Raw genomic sequence first — 13,463 nt, 5'->3', positions numbered from 1 at the left:
AACCTTGGCTCTGTCGTGAATAAGTCGAGGGAGCATGGTCCAGCTTCCATCTACGCATGAGTTCAGTTTACCCATCTCTAAGCTGGCTCTTGCCTGCCCTGCTCACCTCCCAGGGATGTAGACAGGTTGAATGGGGCAATGCATGTCAAGGGGCTTTGTACTCTGCACGAAGCATCAACTTTGCAGAGGCAGCCCTCGAAGTCCCTGGTAGCCCCTTCACTCAGGGGAGACCCAGTACTTTCTGAGACTAGCCCATCCTGAGTTTTAGCAGGGCATTTCCAGCAAGTGACCTCAAAGCGAGGCAAGGGTTCCTGCTAACTGGGTAGGGTGGGTAGAGGAGCTGCCAGTTCCTTCTTGGGGCCTCAGATGGTTGCTGTACCATCTCCAGGCCAAAACAGCCAGATTCCAGAGCTGTGCTGAGTCCTCCAAGGACAGACCTGACCTCTTCCCGGCATTCTTAGGATCCTTGCCAGAGGGGCCGGTGGAATTTCACCAGTGTCCCTCTGCCTGCTGTGGCCAGCTTTCTGAGCCCAGTCTGAACCTAGATGAGCTCTGGTGAACTCAGAATACCTGGGGGGAGTTCTGAATCAAGAGTCTCAGCTGCAATTCGTGCTTGTCCATGTGGATATTGGGCTGATGTCCCTTCTATCCCTCCCAAGCATGTTCCTATTTCCTCCATTCAATTCAATTCCACATACCTTGACTGAGAGAAACTGGGTACTATGTCTTACCCAGGAGTTCATGGTCTACAGCAGCACTGTTCAATAGAACTTTCTTTGATGATGGAACTATTCCGTATCTGCACTAACCAACATGGTAGTCTCCAGCCAGTGGCTATTTGTTTGTTGGTTTTTGTAGTGACGAGTTTTCTCTATGTTGCCTGCCCAGGTTGGTCTCAAACTCCTGGTCTCAAGTGATCCTCCTGCCTCAGCTTCCCAGAGTGCTGGGATTATAGGTGTGAGCCACTGCGCCGGGCCACCAGTGGCTATCAAGCACTAGAAATGTGGCTAATAGGACTGAGGGACTGAACTATACATCGTTTTCATTTTAATTATTTAGATATATAGAGCCACATGTGACTAGTAGCTACTGTAGCTACTGTATTGGACAATACCGTTCTAGTTGGTGAGACAGCTAGAGGCGGGTGACTCAAGTAAGGCAGGTGGACTCTGCTAGGTGTGGGGAGGGACATCCAATGTGCACTTGAGTGTGGAATGGGGAGAGATCATTTCCTGGGGTCAGGATCAGGAAAAGCCTCATGGGGAGGGGGAATTTGCAGTGCATATTAAAGCAATAGGGATATACATACAGGGAGGCTAAAAGCATTCCACGTGGAGGCACATAAGCTTTTAGGAGTAGACCTCTGTCTGCACCAGGTGCCATTATCAGACTGCCAGAGATAAACAGGCTGAGTAAGGAAGGAGAGAGAGAAGGAAAGCAAGGAGTCATTTGTGAGGGCCTTGAGTGCCAGGCTGAGGTGGGGCTCTGTCCTGTTGGCTTAGTGGGGGAATGAGCTGAGATCATGCAAGTGGGGCACAAGGCAGGGCCTGGAACACAGTAAATAGCAGCAGTTCTTGGCAATGGGGAGCCATTAGAGGTGGTTGTGTATTTCTGTTTGGTTTCTATTTCTGTTTTTTTTTTTTTAATTATTAAACTTTTAAAATTTGGGGATAATTACAGACTAGTATGCAGTTGTAAGAAATAATACAGAGGAGTCGAGTGTGGTGGCTCACACCTGTAATCCCAGCACTTTGGGAGGCTGAGACGGGTGGATAATTTGAGGCCAGGAGTTCGAGACCAGCCTGGCCAACATAGTGAAATCCGTCTCTACTAAAAACACAAAAAATTAGCTGGGTGTGGTGGCACATGCTTGTAGTCCCAGCTACTTGGGAGCCTGAGGCAGGAGAATCGCTTGAACCTGGGAGACAGAGGCTGCAGCGAGCCAAGATTGCACTACTACACTCCAGCCTGGGCAACAGAGTGAGACTCTGTCTCAGAAAAGAAAGAGGAAGGAAGGAAGGAAGGAAGGGAAGGAGGGAGGGAGGGGAGGGAGGGAGGGAACAGAGAGGTCCCTTGTACTCTATGGAGTTTAGGTGGGAACTGTAGTTTTGTATCACAGCAAGGATAGTAACATTGATACAGTCAAGATACAAAATATTTCCATCACAGGGATCGCTCATATTCCCCTTTTGTAGTCAAACTCACTTGTCTCTTCCTCCTGCCTCCTTAATCCCAGGCAACCACTAACCTGTTTTCCATTTTAATATTTTGTCATTTAAAGAAGGTTATATATATGATGTTATCTAAATGAAAATCATATGCTATGTAACCATTTTGGACTGGCTTTTTTTTTTTCCACTTGGCATAATTCTATGGAGACTCATCCAGGTTGTTGCATGTACCAATAGTTTGTTCTTTTTCACTGGTGAGTGAATAAGTATTCCATGGTGTGGATGTACCATGGTTTGTTTGACCACTCACCTGTTGAAGGATGTCTGGGTTGTTTCCAGGTTTGTCTGTTACATATAAAGGTGCTATAAATATTCATGTACAGATTTTATGTAAACATATGTTTTAATTTCTCTGGGATAAATACCCAGGAGTCCAACTGCATTTTAAGAAACTCAACTCTTGTGCACAGTGTGCCATTTTCTAGACCCACCAGTAGTTTATGAGTAAGCCAGTTTCTCTACATTCTCACCAACATTTGGTGTTGTCGCTAATTTTTATTTTAGAGATTTTGTTAGGTATGTAGTGATATCTCATTGTGATTTTGATTTGCATTTCTGTGATAGGTCATGATGTTGAACATCGTGTCATGTGATTATCTGCAATATAGACATCCTCTTCAGTGAATGTCTCTTCATATCTTTTCCCCATTTTCTAATTTTTTTTTTTTTTACTGTGGAAGTTTTTCTAATTGACATGTACTTCACACACCACACGATTCATCCTTTTAAAAGGTACAATTTACAATTCAGTGGGTTTTGATGTATTCACAAGGTTCTGCAACCATCAGCACTATCTAATTCTAGAAAATTTTTATCACTCAAAAAAGAAACTCTATACACATTAGCTCTCATTCTGCTTTTATCCCCTCCCCCAGCCCCTGGCAACCACTAACCTCCTTTCCATCACTATGGATTTGCCTCATCTAGACATTTCATATCAATGGAATCATACAATATATGGCCTTTGTGTCTGACTTCTTTCATTTAGCACAATGTTTTCCAGGGTCATTCGTGTTGTATAATAGCACATATCAGAACTTTATTCCCTTTCTAGCTGAGTAATACTCTACTGTAAGGATCTACCATGTTGTGTGTATCCATTCATCAGATGGTGGACATTTGGGTTGTTTCTTCTTTTGGCTATTCTGACTAATGCTGTTATGAGCATTCATGAACAAGTTTTTATGTGAACTTATGTTTTTATTTCCCACCCAGGAGTGGAATTGCTGGGCCATATGGTAGCTCTATGTTTAACTTTTTGAGGAATTGCCAAACTGTCTTTCAAAGCAGTGACACCATTTTATATTCCCACCAGCAACGTATGAGGGTGCCACTTTCTCCACATTCTTGTCAACACTTGTTACTGTCTGTCTTTTCTATTACAGTCATCTTAGTGTGTGTGAAGTGGAATCTCATTGTGGTTTGATTTGCATTTTTTGAATTATTGATGATGAGCACTTTTTCATACATTTATTTGCCATTTTTATCTTCTTTACAGAAATGTCTATTCAAATCCTTTGCCCATTTATAAATTATTTGTGTTTTTACTGTTGAGTTCTAATAGTTCTTTATATATTCATATTTAAATCCTATATCTACCAGATATTTTTACAAATGTCAATACAAAATATTTTTCCCATTCTTTGAGTTGTCTTTTCACTTTCTTGTGTCCTTTGAAGCACAAAAGTTTTAAATTTTGATGAAGCATAACATCTATTTTTTCTTTTGTTGTTTGTGCTTTAGGTGTCGCATCTAAAAAACCATTGCCAAGGTCACAAAAAACTTACACCTATGTTTTCATCATAGTTTCATAGTTTTAGCACTTACATTTAGGTCTTTGATCTATTTTGAGTTAATTTTTATGTATTGTTTGTAGTGTCTAAATTCGTTCTTTCACATGTGGATATCTAGTTGTCTCATCACCATTTCTTGAGAAGATAATTTTTCCCCATTGAATTGTCTTGATGTTCTTTTTGAAAAGAAATTGTCTGTAGATGTGTGGGTTTATTTCTGGACTCTCAATTCTATTCCATTCATCTATATATCTACCTTATGCCAGTACCACAAAGTCTTAATTACTGTAGCTTGGTAGCAATTTTGAAATCAGGAAATGTGAGTTCTTCAACTTTGTCCCTCTTTTCCAAGATTGTTTTGGCTATTCTGGGTTCCTTTCATTTTCATATGAATTTTAGGATCAGCTTGTCTATTTCTGGGGAAAAAAAAAAAAAAAAGGCACCTGGAGTTTTGATAAGGATGGCTTTGACTCTTTTAATCAATTTGGTAATATTGCAATATTAACAATATTAAGTCTTCTGATCCATGAAGACTTAAGATCCATAGGATGTTTTTATATTTATTTAGGTCTTCTTTAATGTATTTCAGTGTTGTTTTATAGTTTTCAATATACAAGTCTTTACTTATATATACAGTCATATATATACTTCTTTTGTTAGATTTATTTCTAACAAAAGAAGTTAGAATTAGCATTTTATTCTTTATGGCCATGCACAGTGGCTCATGCCTGTAATCCCAGAACTTTGGCTGAGGCAGGTGGATCACCCGAGGTCAGGAGTTTGAAAGCAGCCTGGCCAACATGGCAAAACCCCGTCTCTACTAAAAATACAAAAATTAGCCAGGTACGGTGGTGCATGCCTGTAATCCCAGGTACTCAAGAGGCTGAGGCAGGAGAATTGCTTGAACCCAGGAGGCAGAGGTTGGGGTGAGCCAAGATCGCACCACTGCACCCCAGCCTAAAAAACAAGAGGGAAACTCTGTCTAAAAAAAAAAAAAAAAAAAAGAAGAATTAATATTTGTTATGTTATTATAAATTGAATTATTCTCTCAGGTTCATTTTCAGATTGCTTATTGCTCGTGTAAAGAAATACAACTGATTTTTGTGTATTGATCTTCTATTCTGTAATTTTGCCAAATTCACTAATTTTTTTTTTTTTTGAGACAGAGTCGCATTCTGTCACCAGGCTAGAGTGCAGTGGTGAGATCTCTGCTTACTGCAATCTCTGCCTCCCAGGTTCTCCTGCCTCAGCCTCCCGAGTAGCTGGGACTACAGGTGTGCACCACCACGTCCAGCTAATTTTTGTATTTTTATTTTTTTTAGTAGAGACGGGGTTTCACCATGTTGGCCAGGATGGTCTTGACCTCTTGACCTCGTGATTCACCCACCTCGGCCTCCCAAAGTGCTGGGATTACAGGCATGAGCCACTGCGCCCAGCCTGAACTCACTAATTTTGTGTAGGAGTGTGTGTGTATTCCTTAGAATTTTCTATATACAACATTATATTATCTGCAAATACAGATAGTTTTACTTTTCCCTTTGCAGTCTGGAAGCATTTTATTTATTTTTCTTGCTTAATTATCCGGTCTCGCCCCAGTAAAATGTTGGTGAAAGCAAACATCCTTATCTTGTTCCTAATCTTGGGGGAAAAACTTTCAGTCTTTAACCATTAAGTATGATGTTAGCTTTCTGTCTTTTACAACCTGTTTAAGATTATATTTATGTTTTATTATTTTATTACATATGGTAATAGAAAATCTAAACAATACAATAAGATATAAAGGAGAAAACAAAAACTTTCTCCCCAAATCCCACCATTATCAATATACTTCAAAGTTTTTTCTCTGCATTATGTATATATGTGGAAAATATAGATAACCTTACATACAAATCATCTATTTTGTGACCAGGGTTTTTTTTTTTTTCCATTCAATATTGGTTCATGGCCATCTTTCCATGCTCATGGTCAAAGATTTGCACCATCATTTTAGAGCTGCCCACATTCTATTTAGTAAGGTTGCAGTATCATTTATGTGAGCAACTCTCTTGATGAATTCTTTTTCTTTCAATTTTTATTTATTTATTATTGTTTTTTGGAGACAGAGTCTCGCTCTGTCTCCTGGGGTGGAGTGCAGTGGCACTATCTCGGCTCACTGCAACCTCCACTTCCCAGGTTCAAGTGATTCTCCTGCCTCAGCCTCACGAGTAGCTGGGACTACAGGTACCCGCTACCATACCCAGCTAATTTTTTTTTTGTATTTTTAGTAGAGATGGGGTTTCACCATGTTGCCCAGGGTGGTCTCGAACTCCTCAGCTGAGGCAATCTGCCTGCCTTGGCCTCCCAAAGTGCTAGGATAATAGGCATGAGCCACTGTGCCTGGCCTCTTAATGAATTATTTCCCTTTTCCTCCCACTATTATAACTGAGACTGTGATGAACATCCTCATCATATCCTTCCCAACACTGTCGGATCGTTCCGATTTTTTTTCTTTGTATCTTTGTCAGATGCTCACTATAGATTTGGGGGCAGGGAACTATTAATAATATGATCAGAATTGGGCTTTAGAAAGCTAACTTTGGCATTGTCAACTTACTCTGTGATCTTGGGAAAACCCTTTTTCCTTCTCTGGGCCTCACTTTTTTCATTTATGATTTGAAGAGACTAAATTACTGTTTATCAAACTTGGGTGCATATTGAAATCTCCTGGGAAGTTTTTAAAAACACAGCCCTCAGAGTCCCACTGCCCAGAGATTCTGATTCAGATAGTATGGGGTGAAACCTAGACAGCAGGATTTTAAAAGTCTCCTTAGGACTAGACGATTGAAGGTCCTCCTTCAAATATTCTTCTGTCGTGGAGCTCTTACTTGGGCACCTGCTCAGAGAGAGGCTGTTGTAAAGCAGTGAAAAGTTCTGTTCTTGGCATCCAGCAGACCTGAATGTGAATCCCAGCTCATTTGCTCCTGGCTGTGTGACCTTTCAACCTCTCTAAACTTCCATTTCCCTACCTTGGAGAGGAGGCCAAAATCCCCTCCCACTACTCAAGAGTTTCCGCAGGTAAACGTGGTTTAGGCACCGTACACGTGGAATGAGTGGTGATTATTGTGTTTTGTTTTGTTTGGTTGACCAAAGAGCCAGCCCCTGGGCAACAAAGTGGAAATGGAGATCGTGAGCATGTTGGAAAAAAACGCAACGCTTCTCAAATTCGGCTACCACTTTACCCAGCAGGGACCCCGGCTTCGGGCATCCAACGCAATGATGAACAACAATGACCTTGGTGAGTAGAAATATACTCCCTGCCCTGCCCACAGACCTGTTATTCCCACCACCTGTGCTGGGGACGTCAAGGAAAATTCTGTAGATGCCTCTCTGAGTCTTCTTTTTTTTATTATTATACTTTAAGTTCTAGGGTACATGTGCATAACATGCAGGTTTGTTACATATGTATACTTGTGCCATGTTGGTGTGCTGCACCCATCAACTCGTCAGCACCCATCAATTCATCATTTATATCAGGTATAACTCCCCAGTGCAATCCCTCCCCCCTCCCCCCTCCCCATGATAGGCCCCAGTGTGTGATGTTCCCCTTCCCGAGTCCAAGTGAACTCATTGTTCAGCTCCCACCTATGAGTGAGAACATGCGGTGTTTGGTTTTCTCTTCTTGTGATAGTTTGCTAAGAATGATGGTTTCCAGCTGCATCCATGTCCCTACAAAGGATGCAAACTCATCCTTTTTTATGGCTGCATAGTATTCCATGGTGTATATGTGCCACATTTTCTTAATCCAGTCTGTCACTGATGGACATTTGGGTTGATTCCAAGTCTTTGCTATTGTGAATAGTGCCGCAATAAACATACGTGTGCATGTGTCTTTGTAGTAGAATAATTTATAATCCTTTGGGTGTATACCCAGTAGTGGGATGGCTGGGTCATATGGTACATCTAGTTCTAGATCCTTGAGGAATTGCCATACTGTTTTCCATAATGGTTGAACTAGTTTACAAACAATCCCACCAACAGTGTAAAAGTGTTCCTATTTCTCCACATCCTCTCCAACACCTGTTGTTTCCTGATTTTTTAATGATGGCCATTCTAACTGGTGTGAGATGGTATCTCATTGTGGTTTTGATTTGCATTTCTCTGATGGCGAGTGATGATGAGCATTTTTTCATGTGCCTGTTGGCTGTATGAATGTCTTCTTTTGAGAAATGTCTGTTCATATCCTTTGCCCACTTTTTGATGGGGTTGTTTGTTTTTTTCTTGTAAATTTGTTTGAGTTCTTTGTAGATTCTGGATATTAGCCCTTTGTCAGATGAGTAGATTGCAAAAATTTTCTCCCATTCTGTAGGTTGCCTGTTCACTCTGATGGTAGTTTCTTTTGCTGTGCAGAAGCTCTTTAGTTTAATGAGATCCCATTTGTCAATTTTGGCTTTTGCTGCCATTGCTTTTGGTGTTTTAGACATGAAGTCCTTGCCCATGCCTATGTCCTGAATGGTACTACCTAGATTTTCTTCTAGGGTTTTTATGGTATTAGGTCTAACATTTAAGTCTCTAATCCATCTTGAATTAATCTTCGTATAAGGAGTAAGGAAAGGATCCAGTTTCAGCTTTCTACTTATGGCTAGCCAATTTTCCCAGCACCATTTATTAAATAGGGAATCCTTTCCCCATTTCTTGTTTCTCTCAGGTTTGTCAAAGATCAGATGGCTGTAGATGTGTGTTATTATTTCTGAGGACTCTGTTCTGTTCCATTGGTCTATATGTCTGTTTTGGTACCAGTACCATGCTGTTTTGGTTATTGTAGCCTTGTAGTATAGTTTGAAGTCAGGTAGCGTGACGCCTCCAGCTTTGTCCTTTTGACTTAGGATTGTCTTGGCAATGCGGGCTCTTTTTTGGTTCCATATGAACTTTAAAGCAGATTTTTCCAATTCTGTGAAGAAACTCATTGGTAGCTTGATGGGGATGGCATTGAATCTATAAATAACCTTGGGCAGTATGGCCATTTTCACAATATTGATTCTTCCTATCCATGAGCATGGTATGTTCTTCCATTTGTTTGTGTCCTCTTGTATTTCACTGAGCAGTGGTTTGTAGTTCTCCTTGAAGAGGTCCTTTACATCCCTTGTAAGTTGGATTCCTAGGTATTTTATTCTCTTTGAAGCAATTGTGAATGGAAGTTCATTCTTGATTTGGCTCTCTGTTTGTCTGTTACTGGTGTATAAGAATGCTTGCGATTTTTGCACATTAATTTTGTATCCTGAGACTTTGCTGAAGTTGCTTATCACCTTAAGGAGATTTTGGGCTGAGACGATGGGGTTTTCTAAATATACAATCATGTCATCTGCAAACAGGGACAATTTGACTTCTTCTTTTCCTAACTGAATACCCTTGATTTCTTTCTCTTGCCTGATTGCCCTAGCCAGAACTTCCAACACTATGTTGAATAGGAGTGGTGAGAGAGGGCATCCCTGTCTTGTGCCAGTTTTCAAAGGGAATTTTTCCAGTTTTTGCCCATTCAGTATGATATTAGCTGTGGGTTTGTCATAAATAGCTCTTATTATTTTGAGGTACGTTCCATCAATACCGAATTTATTGAGCGTTTTTAGCATGAAGGGCTGTTGAATTTTGTCAAAAGCCTTTTCTGCATCTATTGAGATAATCATGTGGTTCTTGTCTTTGGTTCTGTTGATATGCTGGATTATGTTGATTGATTTGCGAATGTTGAACCAGCCTTGCATCCCAGGGATGAAGCCCACTTGATCATGGTGGATAAGATTTTTGATGTGCTGCTGAATCCAGTTTGCCAGTATTTTATTGAGGATTTTTGCATCGATGTTCATCAGGGATATTGGTCTAAAATTCTCTTTTTTTGTTGTGTCTCTGCCAGGCTTTGGTATCAGGATGATGTTGGCCTCATCAAATGAGTTAGGGAGGATTCCCTCTTTTTCTATTGATTGGAATAGTTTCAGAAGGAATGGTACCAGCTCCTCCTTGTACCTCTGGTAGAATTCAGCTGTGAATCCATCTGGTCCTGGACTTTTTTTGGTGGGTAGGCTATTAATTGTTGCCTCAATTTCAGAGCCTGCTATTGGTCTATTCAGGGATTCAGCTTCTTCCTGGTTTAGTCTTGGGAGAGTGTAAGTGTCCAGGAAATTATCCATTTCTTCTAGATTTTCTAGTTGATTTGCATAGAGGTGTTTATAGTATTCTCTGATGGTAGTTTGTATTTCTGTGGGGTCGGTGGTGATATCCCCTTTATCATTTTTTATTGCGTCTATTTGATTCCTCTCTCTTTTCTTCTTTATTAGTCTTGCTAGCAGTCTGTCAATTTCGTTGATCTTTTCAAAAAAAACCAACTCCTGGATTCATTGATTTTTTGGAGGGTTTTTTGTGTCTCTATCTCCTTCAGTTCTGCTCTGATCTTAGTTATTTCTTGCCTTCTGCTAGCTTTTGAATGTGTTTGCTCTTGCCTCTCTAGTTCTTTTAATTGTGATGTTAGAGTGTCAGTTTTAGATCTTTCCTGCTTTCTCTTGTGGGCATTTAGTGCTATAAATTTCCCTCTACACACTGCTTTAAATGTGTCCCAGAGATTCTGGTATGTTGTATCTTTGTTCTCATTGGTTTCAAAGAACATCTTTATTTCTGCTTTCATTTCGTTATGTACCCAGTAGTCATTCAGGAGCAGGTTGTTCAGTTTCCATGTAGTTGAGTGGTTTTGATTGAGTTTCTTAGTCCTGAGTTCTAGTTTGATTGCACTGTGGTCTGAGAGACAGTTTGTTGTAATTTCTGTTCTTGTACATTTGCTGAGGAGTGCTTTACTTCCAATTATGTGGTCAATTTTGGAATAAGTGTGATGTGGTGCTGAGAAGAATGTATATTCTGTTGACTTGGGGTGGAGAGTTCTATAGATGTCTATCAGGTCCGCTTGGTGCAGAGATGAGTTCAATTCCTGGATATCCTTGTTAACTTTCTGTCTCGTTGATCTGTCTAATGTTGACAGTGGAGTGTTGAAGTCTCCCATTATTATTGTATGGGAGTCTAAGTCTCTTTGTAAGTCTCTAAGGGCTTGCTTTATGAATCTGGGTGCTCCTGTATTGGGTGCATATATATTTAGGATAGTTAGCTCTTCCTGTTGAATTGATCCCTTTACCATTATGTAATGGCCTTCTTTGTCTCTTTTGATCTTTGATGGTTTAAAGTCTGTTTTATCAGAGACTAGGATTGCAACCCCTGCTTTTTTTTGTTCTCCATTTGCTTGGTAGATCTTCCTCCATCCCTTTATTTTAAGCCTATGTATGTCTCTGCATGTGAGATGGGTCTCCTGAATACAGCAGACTGATGGGTCTTGACTCTTTATCCAGTTTGCCAGTCTGTGTCTTTTAATTGGAGCATTTAGTCCATTTACATTTAAGGTTAATATTGTTATGTGTGAACTTGATCCTGCCATTATGATATTAACTGGTTATTTTGCTCGATATTTGATGCAGTTTCTTCCTAGCCTCGACGGTCTTTACATTTTGGCATGTTTTTGCAATGGCTGGTACCGGTTGTTCCTTTCCATGTTTAGGGCTTCCTTCAGGGTCTCTTGTAAGGCAGGCCTGGTGGTGACAAAATCTCTAAGCATTTGCTTATCTGTAAAGGATTTTATTTTTCCTTCACTTATGAAACTTAGTTTGGCTGGATATGAAATTCTGGGTTGAAAATTCTTTTCTTTAAGAACGTTGAATATTGGCCCCCACTCTCTTCTGGCTTGTAGAGTTTCTGCCGAGAGATCTGCTGTCAGTCTGATGGGCTTCCCTTTGTGGGTAACCCGACCTTTCTCTCTGGCTGCCCTTAAGATTTTTTCCTTCATTTCAACTTTGGTGAATCTGGCAATTATGTGTCTTGGAGTTGCTCTTCTGGAGGAGTATCTTTGTGGCATTCTCTGTATTTCCTGAATTTGAATGTTGGCCTGCCCTACTAGGTTGGGGAAGTTCTCCTGGATGATATCCTGAAGAGTGTTTTCCAATTTGGTTCCATTTTCCCCCTCACTTTCAGGCACCCCAATCAGGCATAGATTTGGTCTTTTTACATAATCCCATACTTCTTGCAGGCTTTGTTCATTTCTTTTTCTTCTTTTTTCTTTTGGTTTCTCTTCTCGCTTCATTTCATTCATTTGATCCTCAATTGCTGATACTCTTTCTTCCAGTTGATCGAGTCGGTTACTGAAGCTTGTGCATCTGTCACGTATTTCTCGTGTCATGGTTTTCATCTCTGTCATTTCGTTTATGACCTTCTCTGCATTAATTAGTCTAGCTGTCAATTCTTCCACTCTTTTTTCAAGATTTTTAGTTTCTTTGCGCTGGGTACGTAATTCCTCCTTTAGCTCTGAGAGGTTTGATGGACTGAAGCCTTCTTCTCTCATCTCGTCAAAATCATTCTCTGACCAGCTTTGATCCGTTGCTGGCGATGGGCTGTGTTCCTTTGCAGGGGGAGATGCGCTCTTATTTTTTGAATTTCCAGCTTTTCTGCCCTGCTTTTTCCCCATCTTTGTGGTTTTATCTGCCTCTGGTCTTTGATGATGGTGACGTACTGATGGGGTTTTGGTATAGGTGTCCTTCCTGTTTGATAGTTTTCCTTCTGACAGTCAGGACCCTCAGCTATAGGTCTGTTGGAGATTGCTTGAGGTCCACTCCAGACCCTGTTTGCCTGGGTATCAGCAGCAGAGGTTGCCGAAGATAGAATATTGCTGAACAGCGAGTGCACCTGTCTGATTCTTGCTTTGGAAGCTTCCTCTCAGGGGTATACTCCACCCTGTGAGGTGTGGGGTGTCAGACTGCCCCTAGTGGGGGATGTCTCCCAGTTAGGCTACTCAGGGGTCAGGGACCCACTTGAGCAGGCAGTCTGCCCCTTCTCAGATCTCAACCTCCATGTTGGGAGATCCACTGCTCTCTTCAAAGCTGTCAGACAGAGTCGTTTGCGTCTGCACAGGCCTCTGCTGCTTTAGCTGTGCCCTGTCCCCAGAGGCGGAGTCTACAGAGACAGGCAGGTTTCCTTGAGCTGCTGTGAGCTCCACCCAGTTCGAGCTTCCCAGGGGCTTTGTTTACCTACTTAAGCCTCAGCAATGGTGGGCGCCCCTCCCCCAGCCTCGCTGCTGCCTTGAGGTTAGATTGCCGCAGACTGCTGTGTTAGCAAGGAGGGAGGCTCCGTGGGCATGGGACCCTCCCGGCCAGGTGTGGGATATATTCTCCTGGTGTGCCGGTGTGCTTACAGCGCAGTATTGGGGTGCGAGTTACCCGATTTTCCAGGTGTTGTGTGTCTCAGTTCCCCTGGCTAGGAAAAGGGACTCCCTTCCCCCTTGCGCTTCCCAGGTGAGGCGATGCCTCGCCCTGCTTCAGCTCTCGCTGGTCAGGCTGCAGCAGCTGACCAGCACCGATTGTCCGGCACTCCCTAGTGAGATGAC

The 13,463-nt window shown here is 41.6% G+C and overlaps 1 protein-coding gene across 1 annotated transcript in view; it reads left to right on the top strand.

Annotated features, from left to right (window-relative positions):
* Positions 1-13,463, top strand: part of TMOD1 (tropomodulin 1) — a 98,442-nt gene that overhangs the window by 75,336 nt on the left and 9,643 nt on the right. The window contains exon 9 of the mRNA XM_023203112.1: positions 7,154-7,298. Within this exon, the coding sequence (XP_023058880.1) occupies positions 7,154-7,298 (145 nt within the window). The remainder of the gene's footprint in view (positions 1-7,153; positions 7,299-13,463) is intronic.

The sequence above is a fragment of the Piliocolobus tephrosceles genome, chromosome 14 (genome assembly GCF_002776525.5).
Source record: "Piliocolobus tephrosceles isolate RC106 chromosome 14, ASM277652v3, whole genome shotgun sequence".
NCBI lineage: Eukaryota > Metazoa > Chordata > Mammalia > Primates > Cercopithecidae > Piliocolobus > Piliocolobus tephrosceles.
Note: the sequence above shows the minus strand (reverse complement) of the source record. Positions and strands in the feature narration are given on the sequence as shown.